At 37.3% G+C, this 27,623-nt stretch overlaps 1 protein-coding gene across 2 annotated transcripts; it reads left to right on the forward strand.

Annotated features, from left to right (window-relative positions):
• The first annotated feature begins 715 nt into the window (after nucleotides 1-715).
• Nucleotides 716-26,963, forward strand: snx9b (sorting nexin 9b). 2 transcript variants are annotated; one of them, XM_066676872.1, is made up of 19 exons: nucleotides 716-985; nucleotides 4,388-4,474; nucleotides 5,034-5,108; nucleotides 11,701-11,805; nucleotides 15,643-15,711; nucleotides 17,857-18,016; nucleotides 19,233-19,371; nucleotides 19,509-19,590; nucleotides 20,721-20,846; nucleotides 20,946-21,063; nucleotides 21,768-21,898; nucleotides 21,989-22,095; nucleotides 22,492-22,595; nucleotides 23,045-23,122; nucleotides 23,267-23,343; nucleotides 25,341-25,430; nucleotides 25,692-25,806; nucleotides 26,262-26,353; nucleotides 26,519-26,963. In XM_066676872.1, the coding sequence occupies exons 1-19, from the start codon at nucleotides 974-976 to the stop codon at nucleotides 26,564-26,566; spliced, it is 1,815 nt and encodes a 604-aa protein (XP_066532969.1). In that variant the 5' UTR covers nucleotides 716-973; the 3' UTR covers nucleotides 26,567-26,963. The 2 variants fall into 2 exon arrangements, with proteins under 2 accessions (XP_066532969.1, XP_066532970.1); XM_066676873.1 differs by lacking the exon at nucleotides 15,643-15,711.
• Nucleotides 26,964-27,623: the final 660 nt, after the last annotated feature.

A 27,623-nucleotide genomic window follows, 5' to 3' on the forward strand; every position in this document is an offset into this window, starting at 1 on the left:
CACTATATCACATGGCGTTACACACTCACATCTATGAGCAATTCGAATAGCCAATATGCCTACATGAGGGTTTTTTTTTTGCTTGTGCTGTGAGAGGAAACCCGCAGCTCTCACACCCAGGCGGGATTTGAACCTTCAAACCCAGGACTCTAGAGCTGTCTGAAAGCAACACAATCTGTTGTGCTTCTGTGTCTAAAGGCCATTAACTCTCAAAATGTATAATAAAAAAATGAGCAGAAATAAACAGCAAATTAGTAATAATAGCACAGTTATGTGAGACATATTACTGTCAACAGGTCTGAAGGATGATATCATCACACTATTCTTTTGCTCTATTATAAATAATAAACCATGTTAGTGACTTGATTGGGATGATGCATAATAATTAGTTGTACTATTACAGACATCAAATTTTGTACTTCTTCTTATTTATCATATCTGTTTTTATTTACCAAATACAATCAAGTTGATAAGTGAAAACATTGGAAATAGATTATTTGTTATTTTTTTCAGTTAAAGGTTTGAGACAATTAACAAATCACACATTCTTGGGTTTATTGCTGTTTACAAATGTCCCAAAGATTATTATTATTATTATTATTATTATTATTATTATTATTAATTGTAGTAGTAGTATTTGTTGCTTGAGTAGCTGTTTTTTTTTTCTTAGTTTTTTTTTGTGCCTGCGTGTGTGTGTTTTCCGGTGTGGGTTAGTGTTGAGTTGTAGTGAGTGTAGTTCAGAAGGCACAGCACATTAATTGTTAATATCAGTTAATATTCAGGTTATTGTCGGGTTATTAGCGACAGAACAGGATTTTGCGTGGACTTTGCTGAGTGTTTAACTCAGAGAACCAGAAAAATGTGTTAAAACCAACAGCAATTCTTCAGGACTGACTGTTTTCACCGAGTCTTCAGGGAGAAATGTGTGGCTGAATAGTCTTCACGTCTTTAATGACTGATTAATGAGATCGTGATGGCAGTAAAGGTGAGTTTTGTGTCGACGTTTACTGTCTGTAACTAGTTTTTAAGCGTTTTTAATTGAGCGCAGCGTGGCTTCTTTTTCGTCGCCTTCTAAGTTGAACTTTCCGTTCCACCTTAAATTGGAAGGGTATTATGTTGTGGTGCTTTGGGCGCCAGAATGTAACCGCTGCATATTTAAGGTGGAACGGAAAGTTGGAAAACAGAATCCAAATCTACGCAGGCGCCAACGGTTTATTATTGAATATAAGGTTGTCGGGTTTTGTAAATGAAACTTTTTAAAATGTGCTCGACTTGGTTATGAGAGCTGCTGACATCTTTTGAAAGCAAATACGATCTTTTTTCGCCTTATTGTAAACATGGAAAAAATGTATCATTAAAGTCTTGTGACATTTCACTGCCTTCCCAGTACGGGTCACAGCGTAGCGCTGGTGCATCATGGGACTTGTAGTGTATTTTGCTACAACTATTTACTAGTACTCAACATTACATTAAATAATTCGGTTATTAATTAATAGTTTTGTACCTTTATACGTTTTAAGTATTTTCATTAAGTTGATAGACTGCTTAATTGAATATTATTAAAACTACTGTCTTTTCTGCAAATGTTAATCCACAATTAAATCTAAATGGTGCAGTGGTGGATCAATAGACAGTGTTGCTGTGTGGGTTTCCTCCAGGCACTCCAGTTTCCCTCCACAATCCAAAAAACACATGTTGGTAAGTTTATTGGCTGTGAGAAATTGCCCACAGAAGTGAGTGGCTGGGCGAGTGTATTGGTGTCCTGCTTGGAGTGTGTGGGGGAACTGTTTTGCACCCAGTTGTTCTGGGTAGGCTCTGGAACCACTTTGAGTGTGACAAAGCAAATGATTCAATGGTTGAATAAAATCTGTTATTTTATATCTGTTATTTTGTTATTTTTACACACAAACACACACACATATATATTATATTGTTAGGTTTAGTTCTCCCATTCTAAAGTATATATACACAATACAATGTAATTGTACAGTGACTGTTACAGTAATTACACATTAGAATGTAAAAAAAAAAGCTATGTCCTCAGAAAATGTGCTTTTTTTAATTTAAATAATCCCAAAAAGATGTAATTTTATGAAAATTGTGCCCTTTTCTCTGATATGCTCTTATCTCCTGCTCTCTGATGTTTAGTCTTGAGTAATAAACCTGGCCTGTGGTTTCTGTGGCAAGATCTGTTGTGCCTATTTTGTTGAAGTTAGCATATCTCCGGTTAGTCAGCAGTCCTTGACTTTCCTAATCTTCAGAATTCTTGTAAACACAGCATCACTGACAGGACTGACTGTTCACTTCCATTCAGGCCTGCTGTGTTTGACAGTTAGGTGGTTCTCAGCCAGTTTACAGCTTGCTAAACTTGTGTGTTACACACAGACCTAATTTCTGCAGAGAGAGTTTCCCTATAAGAAGTGTTTAGATTATGTGTTCAGACTGAAAATGGTATTTTACATGCGCGTCCCCCACATGTCTCTTTCTCTGTGTGTATAAAGAGCGGCCTGTAGCTCCTGAATAGAGGAACCCTTCACATTGCTAATGCAGCCTACACTGTGTGTGTGTGTGTGTGAGAGAGAGAGAGAGAGAGAGCGCGATAGCCAGCATAATGGGATCTTTGTATAAAAAGTAACTTTTCTTTTCCTTTTGAAAACTTATGCATGTAATTCACATAGATATTCACATGCATACAAATTGATTCAGTTCAAATATAGTGCAAAAGTCAAAGTGTTATGTCGAGTCAAATCAAATATTAAGCACAATTTATAAATGTTCTTAGAATATTTTTTTGAGGAGGTTATTCATCTTGCATAAGAGATTTCATTTTCAAAAGACAGGAGAACGTCAAGCTCCAACTGTCCTACACATTAAAAAAATCAGTTTCTCTCCATCCTTCCTCTGTGAAAAGACAACAAGTATTATGGAACTGTAATGGTAAATGTGCAATTTTTATACAACTAAATGTGTCTTCCACATTTAACCCACCTGTGACAGTGAACACACACACACACACTAGTGCACTAGGGCCTGTGAACACACACCTAGAGCAGCAGGAAGCCATCCCCGTTGCCTGCGGAGCAGTAGTAGGTTCAGTGCCTTGCTCAGGGGCACCTCAGTCATGGATTGAGGGAGGAGGATGGTTCACACCCACTGCCCCAAATTCAAGCTGAAAGGGGGTGTAGCTCTCAAGAAGTTGTAAATGAGTAAAGGAAATATCAGAAAAATCAAATTATATAATCTAGTTCATCTAGTTGCTGATGAAATTGATCAATGGACTGACCATCCTCCAGAGCACAGACAAAAACATTACAACCAACATCTAGGACTGGATTTTAGAAAAATTGAAAAAAAAAAACTAAAAAAAATCCCTCTGCCCAGAAGGAATGACTCAGACTGTGCAGAATAAATGACTCATATTTAACAGAGATTTAGACAGAAAATTAAGTATATTATTGGTGGTCTCTGATTTTGCACATTATATTTTGACCAATCTCATGTCTGTACTGGAAATCTTCACCAGTGATCCTTCTGACTAGGATAACACACAAGGCTCTGCTGAAAATAAAAGGGATAAATGTTAGAGATAAACATTTCTGCATGCTTTATATGAAATCACACTTGTTATATAGGACAAGTTAGACCAGTTTTTAAATCTTAACAGATAGGAATCAAGACACACATAACAAGTGATCGTTAGGGTCTTAATGTCTGGACTTGCTCACACTTATTTGTTTTTTTTGTTTTTTTTTATCGTTAGACTTATATAGTCCCTTTCTAGAAACCCAATGCTTTTACAATCAACAATGTCCAGAACATCATTCCATTCAGCAGTCAATCCACACACACACTGGTGGAAAAAAGGCAGCCAGACATGCACAGTGTACTCTCAACCAGAAATTACCATCCACCTGCAGGACTGCATCAGGCACTAGGGGTTCACCCAGAATAGTGCACCGATACATATCTGGGCACACACACACTCATTCACTCACACCAGAACAGTTATTAGAGAAGCAAATTCACCAAGCATCCATAGACTGTGGGAAGAAACCTGAGACCTTGGAGGAAACCCACACAGACACAGGGGGAACATGGAAACTCTACTCAGATTGCACTTGAACCCAAGATCCCAGCGCTGGGAGGTGAACATACTAATCACCAAGCTACAGTGCCACCTCATCTGCAAGTAAAAAAGTAAAGAAGCACTCCACGGGTCTTAGCCACGTCACTGTACAGATATCTGCAACATCTGTATCAAACATTACAACAGAGGGTGATTTACTTTTATTAGAACAGAAAAATAGTGCTTCACCTTTCTGTCTCAAATGTTGAAATGTTATGTTGAAGCTGGAGTATTATTTTGACCATTTTTTTTCTCATGCAGGGGCAAGTTTTATATGACTTCATTGCTGAGCCAGGGAATAATGAGCTTTCGGTGAGAGAGGGAGAGACAATCACAGTCACAAATCAGGTAAACCCACTTCGTTTTTAACTCATTGAGTTTCTTTGTGTGTATTCGATAAAGTCAGAAATCACCCCAAGGGTCAAATGGGGCAACAAAACTGTTCAGTACTTGGGCAAAGATTTGCAGCCATAATAAACCACATCTAACACATGACATATGACCTGTCTTGTTTATATTATGTGTCTCGTTATACAGATGAAAGGTAAAATTAAGATCTCAGGTCTAAGTAAAACAGATGAAATGTAAATTTGGGGTGGGGTCTGCGGTTGCAGCGACAGGGGTGCAGTCCCTAATACTCTATGTCACAGAGAGAAAACCTCTGCAGCACCACACACACACAACATACTTATATATGCATACACAGTCATTGAGTATTGTATATTTAATGATAAGTTTCTTCTCTAATATATTGAGAACTCAAAATGTTTGCACTTCAGTTTCCAAGGGGATGTTAGTTGTTCTTCATTTACCAATAACTGGACCAGTGGTATTGAATTTCCATTCTTTCCAGTCTTTCATGTAAAGCTGAATGTGTGTGTTTTTTTGTTTTGTTTTTTTTGGTCAGAACATTGGTGGAGGCTGGATAGAGGCACAGAACTCCAGAGGAGAAGTCGGCCTGGTGCCGGAGGACTACGTGGAGGTGAGGATGACTAACCAGCTGGGGGGGTGCCACACAGGGTCATTAAGCTAAACATTAAGCACATATACAAATAGTATGCATACCCACCCACACACACACACACACATACACAGAGAGGTTTTTGTGTGCATGTGTGTGAGATGTTTCCTGAAAAGGATGGAAACTGCTGCCGGAGGGTGTTTGCCAAATTGAGCAGGATGCCTTTTCATTCTTCATGGCCCACAGCGGTTCAGCTGACATATTTACAAAACAACATGACCCCTGTGTGACATATATTGTTACTATTTCTGTTGTACTCTTTCCAGTGATAATGATATTAAAACTAAAACACTGAAATCATTTAGTTCTTTTTATCAGGGGCTGGGAACTAAGGGCAGCTGTGAAGGAGTTATCAGAAACAGCTGAAAGATCTAGTCAGTGGTTGAGGATAAGGAGAGCACTCTCTCAAGGAAATACGCTCTCAAGGTGTTATTGTGGGTGATGGAGCACATAAAGATCACATGTAACTGGTAGCACTGAGCATGCATTAACTGTGCCAATGGGGCTAGGTACAGCTTTAGTCATCAGGGAGGCCAGTGTGGATTTGCGGTTGTTGATGGTATAGGGAATGGTAAGGCTGTACAGCTGGCTAGAAGGGTGGGACTGGGACCCCAGACTTCACAATGAAGCCTTCTGGAGGTATTGTGTGCTTAACTTGGCAAAACGAGGGGAGGTGCTTTCCTGATGATGCCTGTGAAGAGCTAGTGATGCAGTGGGTGGATTGAGTACTCATGTGCTGTGCTAAATGTCTAACCCAGTTGTTAAGGGTAGTTGGTTGCTGATCGGATCATAAATGGCCACAGCAGCTTTAGTGGATAAGTGTAGAATTTAAACAGTGGGTGATAACTGGCATTTTCTGGCTGCAGGTAGAAAGAGAGTGGAGTGCACCCTATGTGAAGCTCTATTGGATTGGCATAGGATATTTTATATCTTACCCTGTATATGAATAATGCATTGAAAGAATAAGTGGAATAAATATTTATGGAAACAAATCATAACTTTTTATGGAGTAAAGCTCTTGAGCTCTAGAAACAGGACAGACAGTAGTGCAAAGGATATGTGTTTGGACTGAATGTGATTCTTGCTTTACATGTGTGAAATAAGAAGTTCAAATCTTGAACTTGCACTTGCACTGCTTTGTTGTTGGTTAAGTGTAGTGGGTAACACCTTTGTTCTCCACACAGAAGACTGGGTTTGATTTCTCTCCCAGGCAGGTATGCCAAACTCCCCCTATAAAACCAAAATTTCCCTAGGCAGCACTGCTAATAATACACTTTCTACTCACTACTTCTAAAGCAGGGTGCAGTCAGGAGACCCAGGAGAGCTACAATATATTTCAATAAAAAAATGTATGCAAAGAAACGTGAAATTAATAAATATTTAAAAAAAAAAAATCTCTCAAACCTGTGTTAAAAATATAACGTTTTCTGGTTATTATTATTATTTTTTTCAGCTATAATTCCCAGCAAAAATAGTGAAATATGGCAGGCAATGTTCTCTCAGATTGCGCAATACCCTTAAAACTGAACTGAGCACAGGAATAAACGAGTTTCTGTGGCTATATGTGAATATCACCAATATGCAGTTTGTAGACCTCACATTTGCATGTCATCGCCTTCCGTAGTGTAGATAATTTATTTCACATACGTGTAAATCATATATAGACTTGTTGCTATTGATAAAACCGCAATGAAAATGTACCACAAGAGGCAGCCATTACTTCTGCCTTATAAATGAGGGCTTGTGAGAGCCAGCCTATGGACGGCGCTCCCTTTTTACAAAAAAGCAACATAAATGTGCATCTCAGTAAATTAGAAAATTAAAAAGTTAGTTTATTTCAGTAATTCAGTTCAAGGAGGGAATCTCTTATATAGATTAATTACAAACAGAGTGATCTGTTTCAAGTTTTTATTTATTTAAATGTTGATAATTACGGCTTACAGCCAATGCAAACACAAAAGTAATTATCTCAGAAAATTAGAACATTATCTAAGACCAATTATAAAAATGATTTTTAATGCAGATATGTTGGCCTACTGAAATGTATGTACAGTATATGCACAGTGCTTGTCTGCGTTGTTAGTTCTGCTATCTCTCATCTTCCTCTTGACTATACCCCATAGATTCTCTGTAAGGTTCAGGTCAGGTGAGGTTGCTGGCCAATCAAGCACAGTGAAACGGTGGTCATTAAACTAGGTATTGGTACTTTTGGTAGTGTGGACAGGTGCCAAATCCTGCTGGAAAATGAAATCTGCATCTCCGTAACGCTTGTCAGCAGAGAGAAGCACTTGATAGACTTGATAGAACACAGTGGGCCAACACCAGCAGATGACACGGCTCCCCAAACCTTCACTGATTATGGAAACTTTACACTCGACCTAAAGCAACTTGGATTGTGTGCCTCGCCACTCATCCTCGGGACCTTGATTTCCACCTGAAATGCAAAATTTACTTTCATCTGAAAACAAGACTTCGGACCATTGAGCAACAATCCAGTCCATTTTCTCCGTGGCCCAGGAAAGACGCTTCTGGCATAGTCTCTAGGTCATGGATGAGAGTGTCTGACATATTTACATTCATGTGAGGGCCCAAGTGCAGACAATCTAAAGCCAAAGTGCTATCTCACAGTCAGCATTTGGCTGAATTGGTTTCTGAATGAAGATATGAGTATGTATGTGTACTTATATTATTCTTTATAATTAATGAATTAGAAATAATAATGTGTATGTGTTTGGGTCAGTTTTTGTTTGTTTGCCTTTGTAGCTAAGGAGACATAATGTCAAGTTGTTTTTTGTTTCTTTTATCACATCTTGAGTTCCTTATAACAGAACTGCCATAAATCTCACAAAATGTATTACTCGAATATGTCTTTGAATACTTAGAACCCTGTTTGTGTCACGTTGTTGCGCAAGAGAATATTTTACAAAGATAAACAAAAGTGAAAGCATTTTGAATATATTTGATACTTTGTTTATGACAGTATCCTAGACCCAAATACTCTACACACAGAATTCCCATTGTATTGCCAGGCAGTATTTTATTTTTGCTTCAGATAGAATGAAAATGAATGGAAAGTCATATTTTGAGACCGTGTTAATGTCACACATGACCTGACACTGCTGTCATTCTGTACGTGCCTAACTCAGCTCACCAGTCTTCAGTCGAATATTTTCGGAAAGAGAATAATTCAGGACAAATAATTTTTTTTAAGCTTCAGTGCTTCTCTGAGTGTTAATGTTGGATGTGTTTACAGATAGTGCTGTGCATTGTAATGACCATAAATTACAACATAATTCTTTGAGTATTTGTAAATTGTTTATTTTTTTCAGTGTTAACTAGAAGTCATATGATTTTTTTTCTTTTCATTTTGCTCATAATAACCTTTTGGAAAAAAAATTAATTGAATATCACACACCCCATGTTTATGGGTTTTTTTCTTTTTCACACTCATTTGCTGTTACTTTTCAATGAATTAAGCAAAAATCCAAAATAAGATAAGAATTTGTTAGTATACAGTTTTGCAGAAATATCAGATGTTGGCTTAGATGAGCTTCATATTAATGTGATTTAACACTTTCGTTTTTTTTGTGGCTTGAGACGTGAATGTTGAATATAGTGAGTGTCAGATAGTCATGGTTGTGATAGTACAGAATGTGGGCCTGCGTGTTTACTTCTTACTGGTCCAGTTCTTCTGCAGAGAGGTCACATACTCCCAGTTAGTAGGTTGAGTTCCTGCCTTAAGACTTGTATGGTTAAAAATGATAGCTTTGAATTTAAATATGTTCTCCTATGATCTCACCTATGTTCTGATTTTTACATAAAATAGTTACAGATCTTTTACAGATTTAGTTGATGCAAACCGACATTCATTAAAGACGAATTCAAAAGATGTAGTGATTTTTAAAGTGAATTTTTGTATATGGAGCTCATGAGCAGACATTCATGTTGGAATCTGAATTAATATAATATTCAAGGCACATTTAATGTGTGATTTTATTATACATCTAAATATTCTACATCTAAATTTTTGTTAAATTTTAGGAATGATAGAAATTTTTAATTTAGTCTGTAAGCGCTTATCCAGTTTAGGGTCGTGGTGGGTCCGGACCATACCCAGAATCACTGGGCCCAAGGCACGAACACACCCTCAAGTGCAGTAATGATATTAAAAAATAATTTACAAATTGTTACAGCATTATGAGTCATAATTTTTAGATTTAGATTTAAATAAGTCAGATCCATAAACGCAACCTCTCGGATTCACCTTGTGAAAATGTGTATATTATTTTTGTTTGGCTAATTGTGACACACCTTTACTTCTCACATGTTTTTAGCCAAATCTTACGGTGTTTGTATGTTTTTACTGGTGTCCTTAGGGCATAGGAGCAGATGCAGACTTTGTAAACAGTTCAGACTCTGTGTAAACACACAGTGGAGCCTTGGAGGCCATTTGTGCTGGATTCTGAGCTGAGGAAGCTTGGCTCCTGTTCATCGTCTTTCCAGCTGCACACACACGTCCTCCGCCACATTTCCCCATCAGCCAAACAATGATTACATGTGTACACTTCTCCCCAAATACTTTCAGCTGGACGAGTTCTGCACATCTCTACAATTATGTTCCTTTGCCTGGGCTGCCTTTTACACATTTCCTCTGTTGAAAGTGACTGGCTTAAAATTTTTTCAAAAGTTCTTATTAATTAATTGGCAGAGATGTAAACAAAGAGGTTTACGTTGTTTTGATGAGAAATGATTCATTATATAGAAACCATGTCTACCACACAAACCTAGCTATTTTATTTACATGTAATTAATGTTGAAAAATATTTTAAATACATTATTTTATTTAGACCATCAGAGCTTGTTTGTGATTGTTTCCAATGTTTTATCTGTTGTTTTCACAAAAACAGGAAAATTTTTTACAAATATTTGAGGTAAAAAAAAAAAATAGCAATAATAACAATTTACATTTTCATTCACACATTTGAGCAGATGCCCTTAAGCAGGGCAGCTTTTCATTTAACCATAGTAAAGATAAAAAGGAGTGCTTGGAGTCTTGCCCAAGGACTGTTATGTACACTGCTCAATAGCGCTGTCTGAAATGACGATATATATCTATTGTTTATTATTTCACTCTATCATCTGCAAATGGATACTTGTAATGGTCCTTTCTTTAGCATTCGTGAGATTTGAGCGGCATATTCAGGGTGTGTCTCAAATCACTCCCTGTTCCCTACATAGTGCATTAACATTACATGATAGGCATAACTGGGTTTAAAACCAAGCACAAAATGTTTAAAATTAGGTCATGCAGCCGTAGTTCAATATGGATAGCGTTATAATGCACTGTTTGGCTGATTGAAACCGCCAAGTTGCCTCCCTACAAAGGGAACATGCAGAGTTAGTTGCAGCTCGACCGAACACACCGGGTTTGGGCAGAAATAAATTTATAGGTACTTGTGGAGGAATTATAATTTGGCAGAAGTATTTACTAATTTTGTAAAAATTTCATGCCACTTACACAGCTCCATTTATTTATTTCATATTTTATTTATTACCTGAACTATAAAAGCCATAGAACACTCGAGGATGTGTGTTATCATGAAATAAGAGCACAGCTGAGATGGCTATTGTGAGTGTAACACACTCCCTCGTGTTCTATTGCTTAAGTACACACTTTCCTGCAGTCTTTTTATTGTTTGGATGACACATTAAGGCCGCACACGCAAACATGGACATAGTTTTACTGCTAAAAGGAATTAGATGTTTGCATTTGATATTCTGGACTATTTATATATGTGGGCCTATACTATTGTTTGCAGCTACAGTTGAAAATTGTAAGTACTACAACATGTATATAATCTCTTTGTTTTGGGGGGGGGGAATTGTATGTACATAATATGTTACTATGTTAGGTAAGTAGTAATTTGCAAAGGTTCTAAATACAAAAAGAAATAAATGTGAGAAAATATGTAATTGCTTGACTTTGTATAATTCATTATATAGAAATCTTTTTTTTTCCTCCCATGTGGTCATTTTATTAAAAAAAAAAAACAACTGAATTTACATAAACATACGTAATTTACATGTTTTTTGTGATATTTATCGTTAGCGGGATATGAATGGACCTTTATCGGGATATGAACTTTTGGTCATATTGTACAGCCCTAGTACACAATACAAATCACATTCTGTATTGAATTGTGATAGTCACTTTACCTCCTATTAATCTGAGGCCCAAACACTGCAGCATTACTCCACTGTTTTTCAACCTGATTCCTGTTTGTAGTATGAATGATTTCCAACAGATAAAAAAATGTTGATGCCTGCCCTGTTGAAAACCACATGTTGAGCAGAATGTTCATGTTGAACATTCCCTTATTAGCATTTTTAAAAGTGTATATATGAAGCCGTGCTATGCTGAATTGGCAAACAAACCCTACAAATGTATTGGATAGACATTATGTAGTGGATTATATTTTTAATATTGCTAATTTCAGATGGAAGAAATTAAATCCAGACCTTCTTGTAAATGTTACTGTTTGTGTCTTCACAGCTCAATAAACCTCAGCCTTTTACCACTGGAGGAAGTGTGCCCCCTCTTGATCTCTCCTTCTTTGACAGTCAAGCCCCAGCTCCAGCCAGCAACACACAGAGTCAGGTGAGTTGCCACACAATTTCCCTTCCCACTGCACATTAAAAAACGACTCACTGTACCTCAGTGGTCTTTAACAGGACCTCAGCTCACTGGTAAGAGGTCATTTTCCTTCTCTTTCTCTCTCTCTCTCTCTCTCTCTCTCTCTCTCTCTCTTTTTCTTGCTCTGTCTCTGACTGTCTCTCTCTCTCTTTTTCTTGCTCTCTTTCTCTTTTTCTTGCTCTCTGTCTCTGACTGTCTCTCTCTTTCTCTCTTTTTCTTGCTCTCTTTCTCTTTTTCTTGCTCCCTGTCTCTCTCTCTCTTTTTCTTGCTCTCTGTCTCTGACTCTCTCTCTCTCTCTCTCTCTCTCTCTCTCTCTCTCTCTCTCTCTCTCTCTCTCTCTCTCTTTTCCTCACACACACATACCCACTCCACCCAGCCAGAAAGCTGTTCAGCTGTCTGTAGGAAGTGAGTCAGCAGAAGAGGAAGGGAGATTCCAAATCCAGTCTTCAAAACTCCTTACTCGTAACATACAAAAATGTGGATGTAAGCTAGCAGTAAAAATGAGCACATTAGAGTAAAATAGGCTGTCATTAAGACACCTGAAAAATATAGATTTAAAATCGGGTATGTATGTTGCATCTTAAGGATGGAATTTTTGAGTGCACCCATTAAGAATATATTTAAAATAAATAAGAAATGACTAAATGGGGCACAAACAGTGCTAAACAGACTAGTACCTGACTGGTCCATATGGTGTCACATGATTGCCTTTGTCTTTTACCTCTAGACTCTATCAGTGCTGGCACCTACGCTGACTTGTATTTACAATGTTTGCGCTGAGCTCTTTTTAGAAGTATTAAAGGCTGGGTATGTGGCAGTAGATAAATTTAAGTAGGTATTTTTCTTTTGTTTGTACTAAATTTTCAGGCTCTGTATTTGGGAGCTTTCGCGATTGCCAGTAGTCCTTGCTGTGGGTTGCTAGGATGGCCGTCCCTCTTTCCTTTGTCTCATCATGACGGTAGCCAACACAGGTGTCTGTTAACTGATACAGCATAATTGTTAATTAGTGTTCTCGTCCAAGTGTGTTGAGCTGTCCACTAATCATACATTAAAAATAATAGCAGCCATGACTTGTGGTGAAGGTTCATATCTCTCTTAGCAAATACATGCTATGCTATCTCTCCCACCCTGGTACTTTTACTGAGGAAAATAAGGTAGTGGGTGTTTAGGCCACAGATTAATTGGGAAGGGATGACTGGGCAAATACAATTATGAACATGTGTAACAGGTTTGGGAAAGAATAGGCATAATCAGGTACATTATTTCTCACAGGGAGTGAATGTGGACTGTAATTACATTGTAGCTATGAGTGAGTGGGTTGTGCTTGCCTTTGTTATAATATTATGAGAAGCAGATATTTCAATAGACTCCATGTTTAACAGTAAACAAAGGGCTTGATTTTGAACAATGCCCTCATTCTCTGTTGCAAGCTCTTTCTTAAGCTGTTTCTGAAGAATGTTTTGTAAATTGAATTGGAAAAATCGTTTCTGTGAAAAGCCCATCATGACAGTATAAAACCAGCATTTAGGGAAATTTGTATCATCATAATAGCAAGGGTGTGCTTTAAAATACTTTACTATTAAGGCCCACATACTGATATGACTTAAAGTATGAAAACCTGACAAGATTAGAGTCTTGTAAATGTGAATTTTGTTTAATAAAAAACAAAATGTCCTGTTTGGAGGAGGTGTGTATAGATGCCAATCATTGCCAGAAACTATGGAAATAGGGTCAAGTGAAAAGGAAACTGGTCACATTTATCATACACTCTAGGCCAAAAGCTTGTAAATAGTTACTCACCCAATATTTAGTGTGAAATCAAGTTTATTAATAGGTAGCTAGTCCTTTTTTCAGCTGTGTTTATTAAAATATTAGAAGTTGGAACATGGTTGCCGAGGTTTAATTGCATTGAGCTACATTAGTGAGTGTCAGTTTTGACGTTAGATGATTAGTTCTCAGTCACAAACACCGCTTTATCTCATTTCAAAGTTATTGGAGGGATTTCCATTATACTAAAGTATGCAGTTCCAAAGCTAGGAGTCTGTATATTCCTCTGTCTGACACTTGACACTGAGCCTTTAGCCAATGTGTAACTCGTATTGGATTTCAGTGGTTCATTTCACACCATAGAATCATACTAAAGAAGGAGAGCATACAGCTGATGATTATATAGATCAAACACATAAAATAGACTGAAATATGCCCTTGGTGGATTTTTAACACATTAATATCATTGCATTGGCATATGTGGGAATCCATAATTAAATTCTGATGTCATTGAGAACCAGTCCAGATCTTCAAAATAGCTTAGATCGTATTTTGTTGCTCACGGAAACAAAACCTTGAAACTTTTATTTATTAATTTTTTTAATTATTATTATTATTATTGTTTAAAATGTCAGCTGGCCTAAACATTTGTCCCCCATTCGTGAAAGATGTGTATGATCAAATCTAATCATAAAATAAGCCCAGGCAACTTCCACCAACCCATTTGATATTCATCAATTTCATCTTTTGCGTATCTCTACGATCAAATTCTGAAAAAAAAAAAAAAAACTCCAATAATAAAACAAAATGTTAAGAGTAGTAGAAAGGTATGATAACAAACTACGCACATGTCGATCATTTACACAAGTGGATCTGTTATTATTTATTTGTTCACTGATAACTGATAAACACGTGATTCACCATCTCCGTGTTTAAAGATATTTTATGCTGTGCTTTTTTTTATTTTTAATTATTTGAATTATTGTTTTGAACTAAGTTATCAAAGATTTTCCTCCTACTTTATACATGTGGTTTTGAAACAGTTGCAAAGATTTCTAATAGCCAGGTCATAAATCTCTTCCCCCCATTTGAAATGACAAGAAATCTAAGCCTGGATTTTGAGTGGGGAAGGTTGGGTAAAATAACAGAAGTTGTTAAATGTATCTTGTGAGAAGTTCTCTCACTGATACAGAAGTGAAAGCAGCTGCAGTGTGTGTGATATTTCCACAGAAGCGGCAGTTTGTTTAAAAACATGCAGTTACTGTATGGATTTGTGACAGACTTTTAATGGGTTGTGTCATTGTCTTCAAATCTCCCCAGGCATGTGCACTTACAGTATACATTATTGTGTAGTTCATTAATTAATAGCATTTTTATTATTATTATTATTAGTAGTAGTAGTAGTAGTAAATTTAGTGAATGTATATTTTATGAGCTAGAACAGAAAAGTAATGCTGGGTCAATATTAATCGCCGTTATAAGTTTTCAGCATCTTGTGGGAGGTTTGGATCCTCTTGCTCTCATTTCACTACATGTTTCGGGGGAAATGTAGATATTTCCTATGAAGTACCTTTATTTAACCATGTTTTTTCAGAGCTCCTGAAGGCGTCCTCTGGCGCAACTGTAATTAATATTATTGGTCTTTTTTTGCATCCTTAGTGAGTCTTGTAAATACATTTTAGACACAACATAATTGGGTGGAAAAATAAATTCAATTCCTGTCAGTAGCTAAAAAATACATTGGTTGCATTTAATCAAGTAAATTCAACTTCAGAATCTGTTTATGACTGCGTAAAATACAGCAGCAGAGTCAAGTTATGTGGCTGGGTTTCAGATGAAACGCTATGTTGAAGGACAAAGCAGATGAAATTGACTTCTTATTTCAATTTATTTGTTTTGTTTTTTCACCTTCAATGGTGAACTGCTGCACCCATTAAGGTGGAACAGCAAGATTTCAGACTTGATCAGAGACTTACCGCTTTTCTAGGTTGCTGTTAAAGGGCAATTGTGATGTTGTTAACTCTCTCCTTTAAGGTGGATGTAGTTCAGGTGGAAAGCCCTGACACCCCCCTCACCCCCGTCTCCCCGACTTCCCCTGATGAGGTAACCACAGAGCCCTGAAGGACAGGCCACAGGGCCATGCATGAAGACACTCCTTCCCCTCCCGTTCAGCCCTCTCTTCTCTTTTCCCTTCAACTCCACTATCTCCACATACGCTGACTCAGGAATGAAAATCTCTGTGACTTAATTACACAATCACACACACACACTCCTCCATCACTTGTAATCGAACTGATCAGCACTGTTTCTATAAAATGATCTCTTCATTGTTAACACCAATCTATTGTGATTAATAAACCAGTTCTTTGCTAGAAATGTTTCACAGAGATGTCTTAACAGTTTAATGTTTGTTTTAATCATGTTGTGAATTTTGCAATTCAAAGAGAACTGCAAACATTTTCCCAACATATCCACGTAATTCCATCAAATTTCGTCATTAAATTGACCACAGAGTAATTCAGAACTACCTACGTCGCTTTAAATGACTGCTCACATCTCAGTGACTGTTTCCGATAAATCTGCGGTTGTTACGTGCATTATTTATTATGGTCACAAAAACAAAAAAAAAACCCACACATTTCCAGCATGGTCAAGAGCTGTTCCCAGTGCATGGCATGTTGTTTTCTCCTGAATGTTTAGCAGGCAACAGAAGGAAAAATTTACTTTTATAATTGCATGCTATCTGTACACTCCCTGGACAAATATGTGTCGCATGTATCAGTGCATTTTCTTTTCTTGGCTAAAAAGTTGTTTTGCCTTTATAACATCATGGAGGTAAGAATTATAGCAATATCTCAGCTGCTGTTCCAAACTGACAGATTGAGATCTGGTGATATTAGTGGTCAGTCATAATGTTTCATCGTTCCATCGACCAGAAATACTCAACCTGAAGTGGTCCTTTTAGAAAGAGGGAAAGTCTGCTCAGGAATAAAGCGTAAAACTAGCAACCGATGAATCTCAAGGGACTGCTCTAATCCTTACCTGACTGCACTAATGCAGGTGATCATCCAGGCGATTGGATGCTTAACTATGTTCTAGAGATGAAAGGGTACATGCCATTATCTTTTGATTGAGGAACTTATTTACTGAATTACATTGTTCAGAGATGGGTCCGTTCCCTTTGTGCTGTCAAGGCTAGAGTACGCTCATGCCTATAGGACTGTGTCATCACAAACACATACACACTCATAGACTAAAGAAAGTATGTGTCCATTCACAATCCAGCAGATGGGCATGTAGCCTTGCTTTCGTTCTAATGTCACTAAGGTATTTTCCTTTTCAGCCATTAAAGTGGAAGGTCATTGAATAGAGCGTCATCTCAAAATAGATTCTTTTAAGCGGGAGGTTTTTAAGTCACAAATGAATGTGAGGAGGATGTCTTTTGAAAGGCTTGCAGGAAGCTAGAGAATCACTTATTGTCAGAATGTCAACTCTCTTCATTTAGAGAATCGCACTTAAGACTCTCTTTCTATAGAGCTCCTTTTTGAGAGACTCTGGCCCTCAAGTGTGCACTTATTGACACTGCTAGATCCCAGTAGTGGAGCACGCAAGGACAGGCATTGGAGAATATCTGACTGTCCACACTGCTGAGGTCTTCTGAGTTCATCCACAATTCCATTTGCTTTAGCTTCCAAATGTACATTTTTACACAATTAGACCAATGTTTCGACCTAGTTTATTTGACCTTGTTCCATCCCAGCATTAGTCAGTCGCTTAAGACACATTTGGTGTCTGAGTTTTATCTCTTTAGCTTTTCAAAGAGGAGAGACATTAATGTTTTGCAGTGATGAGAGCAAAACTCATAAAAACGATGTCCCATTGAGAAATATCTGTTGAGATTTTATTGATAAAAGGATCTAATTAAGTATTGTGTTACATCATGTGTTGTGAGAGTGTTTTCCGGTGTGTCATGATGATGTGTCAGCAAACATAACAAGTCTATCTACAATTACATCCGTAGAGTAGTTTTTATTGTTATACAAAGTCCAACAAAAAAATAAATGAACTTTGGACACTAAACCTGTCTGAAATTATCCACTGAAATTGACCTCATCCATTGCTTTACTGCTGATTGATGTAGATCCAGCTTTGTTTCTGATTGGTGTATTTCCAATAGTCTGTGGCGTGATCTTAACATCATGACACTTTCTGCCACTGTTTCAGCATCTTCTTCTGTGTTCTTTACAGAGTAATGGTAATGACCCTTGGGCAGTGTTTGACACTAATGCCTCTGGAGGCTTCTCCAATAACTGGGCGGCTCAGCCAGAGGGCACAGAGACAGGCAAGAATAGCAGCAACGCCTGGGGCTCCACTTCATACGGACACCCTCAAGCCTACCAGGGCCCAGGTACTGATCATTCAAAGAGAATTAAAGAAGAATTTAAAAAAAAATCATAAATTGCATTTAAACATAATACATTATGTGCTCCTGAATTTGCATCGAAATTGTATTTCAATGTCATTATTCAGAATATGTTTTTATAGCATGTCATTTCTCAGAGGTGATACACATTTGTGGTACAGTGTCACTTTCAAGTTTTTTTTCTTTCACCAGGGGTCCAACATTCAATAAATCCTTTGTTCTCTTCTTTTCCCAAAGACATTTATCCCTATCCATATTTAATAGATTACACAGGTACACAACTCTTCCTGTGGTGAACGTAACATCTCCGAAACGCAGCATGGATTGACTATTGTAGAAACTCACAAGCATGAGATTTTAAAAAATGAATAAATCAGTGTGTTGTTTTATGTTATGGTCATTGTGAGATTTGGAATTTGTACATTTGGCTCTGATTAATGATCAGGTGAATTCAAAGCATGTAAATCCTTGCTTTAGACACAAGTGACCTACAGTATTGTGCAAAAGTCAGAGATCACATTTTTTTCTCATTTAGTTTCCAGATTTTGTCAAATTGGCTATTACCCATCAGAGACTCAATTTTAGCAGAACTGTCTTAGGAGATTAGATATTAGAAAATCTACATGCAGAAAATTGGCAAATCAAGAAGCTGCTATGGTTCTCTCATGGGACTGTCAACTCTAGAGTCCAGAGCTTTAGATCCCTTACAATCACTTTATAAGACTGAACTTTGGAGTTGTGCAGACGTGTCCTTGCTGATTTCTGTAAAATCTTGAAACAAGAATGGAGGCTGTAAAAAGTGTGAACACAATAAATAGTGAAAAGTATGGCTATATATTACGTTTTTTGAGGGTTTCTGCATAATTTCCTGTTAGATTTTAGTTCCTCTTTGTGGAAAAATCTCCACTGCACAATTCCACAGAAAAAGGCATCAGAAAATGGTCTCATTTTGCACAGAACTGCAAACTAAGCTCCTGAAGATTTGTGTGTTACCAGAATATTCTCTTTATAATAAGGCCCTATTTAAAAATACATGTTTGTAATTTGAATGCCTTTCCACAGTGTTCTTCACTAACATATTGTGTCTAATAAAACTTGGTCTTGAAGGTTTAGTGTGTATGTACAGTCTATGTATGTATGTGTCTATTTATATGTCCACATTGATAGGTGTGTAATCTGTATATGTTTAATGTGCTGTAAGGTGCTGAAGATGATGAGTGGGATGATGAGTGGGATGACAGGAAGATGTCAGGAGGCTATGCTGAAGGAGAAACGGGAGAGGGAGGGGCCATGAACAGAGGAGGAACCCATGGATCCTCCATGAAGATCGCCCTCAACAAGTGAGCTGGTCGTTTTAATAGTATAACACTTTTTAATTTTATTACTTTTATTTTTTAAGTTGGTCAAATGTTTCCAGCACCCTGACACCATCAACATTTCCAGTGGCTCCTCACTGACCTTCATCTTCTCTCTGCAGATTCCCTGGATTTTCCAAATCCGGCCCCGAACTGTACCTTTTATCCAAACAGACTGCCAAAGGAATCAAATTAACTGTCTATGTAAGAGACCTGTCCTCTTATAGTATTTTGACATTACTGTGGACATATTTTCTTACTACAAAACAATTTTTTATAATTTAAATTGTCAATGCATCTGCAGTTTTTAGATGATACTTGAACTTGATCATAATGCCGATATAAAATCCTCTCTCTACTCTCTATTTCAGTAATATATTTTTTTTTTTTGCTTGAACAAGAATGTACAAACCCCATTTCCATAAAAGTTGGGAAGCTGTGAAAAATGTCAAAAAAAATCTTAATTGTCAACAGGTCAGCGTCAAGATTTAAAGAGAGCTTAGGGTTTTAAAAAAGCATCTTAAAGAAGCTGAGTTTTTCAGAAGTAAAGATGAGGAGGCAATCACAACTTTGTTAAAGACTTCATGGGCAAGTATTGAAAAAGTTAAAGAATAACATTTCTCAAACTATACAAGCAAAAAACCTCAGGATTTTATCATCTGCGGTACATAATATTATTTAAGGACCCAGAAATGCTGCTGGCTTTTCTGGGCTCATTGAAGATGGACTGAGTGGAAGTGAAGTGGAATAGTGTCCTGTGGGGCAACAAATCAAAATGTTAAATTATTTTCGGCTACGTTGAAAAAGAAATGAAATAAATACATTATGAAATGAAAAGCAATGCAATGGAGACCCAGAGCTGTTGAGAAGGTGAATTCCTATAACAACGAAGTACAAACATTTCACTTTCAGAACTATAGCAGTTGTTGTTCTTAGTTACCAAACATTTACAGTGTGTTGTTAAAAGTAAAGTTGATGTATCACAGTGGTAAACATGCACTCGTCCTAACGTTTCTGACATCACAATGGGCAAATAAAACAAAATAAAAAAACAAACAAAATATATATAAATAAATATAGGGTTTGTATATTTAGACCAATGACGGTTAACAATTAACATCTATACCTTGATCAAAATTAAGTTACCTCACAGCTTTACCCTGTAGATATAATTTATCTAGAGACTATAGCCATTTCAGGTGGCTGTTTAAAGTATGTAAGTGTTTAGTTAATAATTTATGTTAAATAAACAAATAGTTTTCAATAAGAACGGTTAGTCTCAGTAATGACCTGTGCCATGGTTGATGTGTGTTGGTGTGTGTTTTTTGCTCCAGAGAGGGGAGGTTGGGCCGGTGTGGGAGTATCCTGAGACCCAGCTAGATTGCGTTGTAGCAGACCCCAAGAAGGGCTCAAAAATGTATGGCCTCAAAAGCTACATTGAATATCAGGTCACTCCCAATGTAAGTATTACAAGATATAGAACAATTACAATATTAATAAATCTATACCTTTAAAAACATTTCAGGATGTGAATTGGGACATTTTTTCTTTTTTGACAGACCACCAACAAACCTGTCAATCATAGATATAAGCACTTTGACTGGCTCTATGAGAGGCTTTTAGATAAATTTGGTTCAGCTATCCCCATCCCATGCTTGCCAGACAAGCAGGTAACAGGTAAGGACACTTTAATAACAGACTTAAACTGAGATTGTATTGCACACATTTAAAAATAAGGTTTTCAGAAAGAGAGCATTACTATATCTTTGTAACAATTGAGTATTTGGAGACTTGTGTGGCTGAATGTATCAATTAATGAACATTTAGTAAGATCAGCTGTGCCACTGGCCGCTCTCTATATGGAAGTTGTTTTTGATGATTGTCAGTTGCTTTGTATGTCATGACATTTAATGTGAGCAATATTTGGACACAATTTTATGCAGCATTTCTTCTGAAATAAAGGATATCAATAGAGAGTCCCTCCTTTTGCTGCAGTAATGGCTTCTGCTCTTCTGGGTAGGCTTTACACTAGATGCAGCTGTGAGGGATTGAATCCATTCAGTTGCAAGAGCTTTAGTAATGTCAGGTACAGATGCTGGAATATTAGTTCTGGACCACAAACATCCTTCCAGCTCATCCCAAAGGTACTTAATATTGCTCCATTATTCCATTTTTCTTTAGAGGGTCTTTATATGGGATGTCATAACGGTTAGGACATAAAGTGTATAATAGTGTAGCAAGATTTTATGTAGGTCCAGATAGGTTTACATACATAGTGTAAACTTTGGAAGGCACCTGAAGTACAGTGTAGAAATGTACAGAAGAGTGGTGAAAAAAAAAGAGTTTATTGCAGTAGTCTAATGATTCCCATTGTATACCAGGCCGTTTTGAGGAGGAGTTCATTAAAATGCGAATGGAGAGGCTGCAGGCCTGGATGACCAGAATGTGTCGACATCCTGTCATCTCCAACAGTGAAGTCTTCCAGCTGTTCCTCACATACAAAGATGAAAAGGTATGGATGACAAATGTCAGATAGGCTTCTACCATTGAAATTCGGTAGAAATCAAATGTGTTCTTGATACGTGTTCTCATATGATCACAGGACTGGAAAACTGGGAAGAGAAAAGCAGAGAAGGATGAAACAGTGGGGGTGATGATCTTCTCCACGATAGAGCCGGAGGGACTGCCTGAAATGGACATTGTTGAAGTGTAAGGATACACTGACTGCTCTTGTTCAGTTTGTGGCTTTGCACATGATGGACTGAATTACTGTTCTTTAAGAAATTATTCAGTGTGTCATAAGATCTAATAAGAAAAATGTCCAAATATGCAAAGAAAATACAAGAACCTGTTATAAATTGTGGAATATAGAAAGTAACAACTAAAGAATACGATTCTTTATGGTTGGAAATAGTTGGGCAACCTCATTTTGGGCTCAAATTAAAGATGCATTACTGAACATCAGTTCTAACATTACAAAATGATGCAGCTGACTTACTGCAGTCTCCATGCTGACAGCATTGTTTAAAAAAAATGAAATCTAACAATGTATCTTTAAAATAGGTCAAATTTGCTGGTCTGTTTTATAACTCTGTGCGTGTGTAGGGAACAGAAGTGTGAGCAGTTCAGTCGTTTCACCAAAGCGATGGATGATGGAGTGAAGGACCTGTTGACAATAGGAAATGAGCATTGGAAGCGCTGTACAGGCCGTGAGTGACTTTTTCAAGGTCTACAATTTATGAGCCAGTAAGGATGAATAAACAGCTTGGTCAGGCCAGTATCTGTAAACAGAGATAAGTATGACAAATTGAGAGATCATATCAGAGTGCTAATTGTTCATGTTGATAGACCATCTAGGAGTGCAGGTTGTTCATATTGCCCAGCTCCATACGTGTTGACCCATATGTGTGTCATTGCATGTGGGAGCACCAATGTGCAACCATTCGTTTGTTGCAGAGGTTTGCTGTATTTACAATATCAGTCCCATAATAATTACATTGTTTCTTTCATGTGTGAATACATTGGTTAGCAGTCAGTGTTACACTCCTAGACTTTTACAGAAAAGCTGCATTCCTCTTCTGTTTATGCCAGACACGTAATGATTTAAAAGCCAAAAAAAGTGCTAGATACTTGCACTTATGTTTGATTTCTCTCAAAGCCCTCCCTAAGGAGTACCAGAGGATTGGCAAAGCCTTCCAGAATCTGTCATCAGTTTTCAACACCAGTGGATATGAAGGTATAGGAATCTGTCTACTTGTTCCCATTGACATTTATGGGAGATGAGCTTCTGGCTTTGGGTTAACCATAATTAGAGGTATAATAGGTTGTCTTAAATTGTGTGGTTCTAAACTGTAAGTGTGTGGTTGTGGGTTTCCTGCAGGAGAGGCAACACTCACTGATGCGTTCACAGCAGCGGGGAAGACCTACGAGGAAATCGCTCAGATGGTGGCAGAACAGGTGCATTCTTTGAGAAAAATGTGCAGTGTTTTCCAAGAGTGTTTTTTTTTTAGATTATGCAAAACAAAACCTTTCCCTTAGTCAGCCCCTAAATTATGAGGTTGTAATTGGTAGTAAGAATATCAAAATGAATAGGAATTTACTTCTCCTTTAAATCAACTCACTTACGCCAGAAGTAAACCTCAAGCGTACAAAACATTGCTATGTCCTCAGGGGCATAAATCCTGTAATATTCTTATGAACTAAAAATGTACATCTGTATAAACGTTGTCAGTGATATTGCAGGTTTTGAAGTACCCCATTTCAGACAATCTTTCAGACAGATATGAGTCCTCTGCTCCTTTTACAGCCTTTTACTTGTCCTTGGTCCTTGATTGTAATCCTACGTATCCCTTACATTCAGACACTCATTCCGTTATTAGCGTTCTGCCTTGTTCATTAGCTCTGGCCCCTATAACATGTACTTCAACAAAAACCCGGTTGTTGTCTGATTGTATGCAGCATCCGCTAGGAGGACATGCCTGGTAAGTATCCACAGTTTCAGAATCCTTTTGTGGGCAGTTCTGGACCTCCTAAGATTGTAGTGTCCTCTTATTTCCCTTTTGTCTTCTAGCTGTGACACATCTCAGGACATTGATTCAATCTGAAAATGCAGAAAGCTGAGTTCAAGCTGAAATTAGTCGTGGCTTTTTAAGATAGGAAGTGTTTAAATGTCTCCTTCTCAGCATGGAGAGTCCTTGTATTGATCCAGGTTTATATAAATCATTCTGGATTCATCACCGTGTTTCTTTTTCTGTTTACTGATGGTAGTCTTTTTTTTTTTCACTGTCTCACTGAGACATTTGATTATTGCTGCTCTTTTGGATTGAATCTATGGGTTAATGTTACTTTTAGCTTGGCTGTCCTTCTTCCGCCCAGAAACATGTTCTTTCATCAATACACAGCTAGGTCAGACAGGCTTTACAGAACACTAGAAAATGTTTCATTATTTATCTCAATGAGAAATTGTCAGTCCATTTTTAGAGGGGCTACATAACTGAGTTCTTTAGTTAACAATCTGTTTTAAGCTGGACATTTTTACACATGGTCCCTCTCATCCAAATAAGCAACTAATAACTGAGGACAAATTGATTTCTAGTGATATGTATTTTGTGTAAATTCAGGTATTTATGAAACCCCATTACAATTCGTCTCTTAAATTAAATCCTTTTATCTTATTGAAACTAGGCCAGTTGGAAACGATAGTTACAAAACAGTTGGACAATTAGTGTTCTCCTTCAAGCATGTTCAGTTTCTCAGTTGAGTTATTGTAGTTTCAGTTACAAAAACATGCAGGTTGGTGGCAGTGTGTGATTGTGGGGTGGTACAGATAATGGGTAGAATTGGCAGTGAATACAAATTCGACAGAAAATTGGGTGGAAAATAACAAGTCTGTACCTGTCTGTTTACATTTGACAGAACTACATATTTTTCATCTTCCGCTTAATCCATGTCAGGGTCACGGCTGAAACTACATATGCCATAATATTATCTGTAAACTATTCTATATACGTAGGCATTTTGCCATGAATTTTGATTGCAATAAAAAGATTTGTCCCAGCATTCTTTTAAGCGGAGAAAGGAGAAGCCAATTAGTGTGTGAGGGTGTTTGTGTATTGTAACTGTTCATATTACCTATGATCCACATGCAGATCCATCCTAGACATTTTGTAGTAGTTAGTGTTTTTCCTTGGAAATGTTCTCTTGGGTTTTGTATTTCTACATAGAATGTAGTAATTGTAGCATTTTCCAATTTCCATTTGGAAACTCGTGCTCCTGAAGTGATATCGATGGTGAAACTGGTGCTGGTTTGAACTTTCCATGCCATTACCATTTTTTTTTTTTTAGAAAGATAGAAGTGAATGTTGGTAATGTGTATATGGGCAAATGTATAGAAGAAGTGTGTAATTAATCTGCATTTTTGTTCTTTCTCTCTCTCTCCCTCTCTCTCTCTTCAGCCCAGAAAGGACCTTCACTATCTCATGGAGACCAACAATGAGTACAAAGGGCTTCTGGGCTGCTTTCCTGACACCATCGGTGTTCACAAGGTACTATATATAGGAGAAAGCCACAAACCACAAACACAACTGTGGATACAGTGTATTTTAGAGTAAACAGTTGTGATCCACCAGCAGGGGCAGAAATCAAAACAACAAATGAGCAATGTCCGTAAACTTCGACCAGAAAGAATAATTTAAATCCTGGATTCTTGTTAGCACCCCCTGGTGGATGTGTAAAGAAGATCATCTTAGCTACCTAGTCAGTATTAAAAACGGCATATACAAATGGTTTTGTTTTTATTCTCCTAGGCTGCCATAGATAAGGTGAAAGAGGCTGACAAACTTGTTGCCACCAATAAAATAACCTCTTCAGACAAGGTCACCATGGGCAAGAAAGCCAGCACCATGTCATATGCATTACAGGGTATGGTACTCGTTACACACTTTCCTTCTTATCTCTTAATTCCTCTTGTTTTATGTTTACTGGAGCTGATCAGCTGAGACAGGGATCGTGTATTTATTCTGGATAAAAACAGACAAATATACATCACACTGCTAAAAACCACAACATCTCTTATGAACTTTGTTCGCTTTGATACACAACAGTGTCTCATAGAGCCTCTGGATAAGGTCTCAGTGGATTGTTGAAACACTTCACTAACATGCATCCCCAGTGTAAACAGATGTGGTTTTACACACCCATGTAAATAGCACGTTGTCACATGTCGTTTACATTTTACATTGTAGCTTTAAAACGTGTCTTTGTCACATTTGTAGTCAAAGTTGTGTGCATTTTCTTTTTCTTTGCTGATCTTTTAATACATCAGACAGAGAACTTGCTATGTCCTGTAAAGAACATGTTTTGTTTTGTCCCAAAAGCGGAGATGAACCACTTCCACAGCAACCGCATTTATGACTACAACAGGGTGATGCAGCTGTACCTGGAGCAGCAAGTGAAGTTCTATGAGACGGTAAAGTGTTTTTTTTTTATTTTTATAATATGCCTTTATAAAAGAAGATACATATTTCTGTGTAGGTTTTAATGAGTAATGCGTAGAAATGAAAGTCCAATGAAAGTGAATGGAAATATATTCATGGGAAAGTTCTGAAACATGAATGCTGTGATGTACTTGCAGATCGCTGAGAAGCTGAGACATGCTCATAGTCAATTCACCACCATGTAAACAGAAGACTGCACTGAGCCAGGCGCTGCTGCACATACATCTCTCTCTCTCTCTCTCGCTCTCTCTCTCTCATGCACAGATGCACACACACACTCTGTCTATTTTCCTCTCATATCCTTCCTATTAGTTCTTCTCTTTTTCAGACCTATGTTTGTCTGTGACCTCATTGCTATAAAAAGCTTATCTCAGGCCAAAGGCAGTTTGATACAATATCACAGACTCTCAGTGTCTCTCATATTTTTTTTAACAAACAGTACGCTTCCCAATGAATTTTTGAGTATAGTGTATTAAACCACAAACAGTAATTTCAGAACATTTGCCTGAACAGGAAAACGTTGCCTTTAAAATAAACGTATAAAAGTTAATAGAAAGAAAAGCACCTTCCTGTTGACTTTTTTTTTTGTTTTTTGTTTTTTAATAAGTGTGCTATAAGCCAATAAGCTTATTTTTCTAAGTAAAGAGAAGTTATTGTCTGTGGTGAATAATCATAAAAAGTATTCTTAAGAAAAGAGCAGAGATAGTCTTCCTCCTAAACCAGTGAAGAGGCTATAAACAAGGCTGGGTTATACGTTTAATACTGCCCATGTATGCATCCGTTAAATGTCAACAGCCACTCTTCTTTTATTTGATTTCCAGTGAAACAAGCCTTTAAGTAAGTTATTCATTTCTCAGCATCACAAATAAAACAGGAAATTCAAAATGCCAGGCTCTTTTTTTTTCCCCAAACCAGTAGCATAAAGTTCTTATCTCAGTACAAGAATGGACAGAAGGACACACTTGATTCACACATGAAGCAGTAGTAGAGCTTCATTTTCTTCTGTATCCAAAGGTGACAGTCCCTTTTTATAATTTTTTTTAATTCTGAGAGTTTTTCAATATTTATGAATTATCTCCTGAAATAACTCGCCTTGATGCATGTTTTGACTGGAAAGTTAGTAATTCAAGGGTGGCCCCAGACTTTTGCACATAACAATCTTAATGTGTTTCAGTTGTTCTCATGAAATGCCACATCCAGCCGGCTTCATCAGTAATCCTGAATTTTATATGTATGATTCTC

Source organism: Hoplias malabaricus, chromosome 7, assembly GCF_029633855.1.
Source record: "Hoplias malabaricus isolate fHopMal1 chromosome 7, fHopMal1.hap1, whole genome shotgun sequence".
Lineage (NCBI taxonomy): Eukaryota > Metazoa > Chordata > Actinopteri > Characiformes > Erythrinidae > Hoplias > Hoplias malabaricus.

Bases quoted from the DNA above. Each gene is read 5' to 3' on its own strand.
- snx9b (XM_066676872.1), top strand. The intron at 11,806-15,642 runs GTGAGTTGCCAC...CTCTCCTTTAAG, and splicing joins CCAGCAACACACAGAGTCAG to GTGGATGTAGTTCAGGTGGA. The intron at 22,596-23,044 runs GTGAGTGACTTT...TTTCTCTCAAAG, and splicing joins TTGGAAGCGCTGTACAGGCC to CCCTCCCTAAGGAGTACCAG.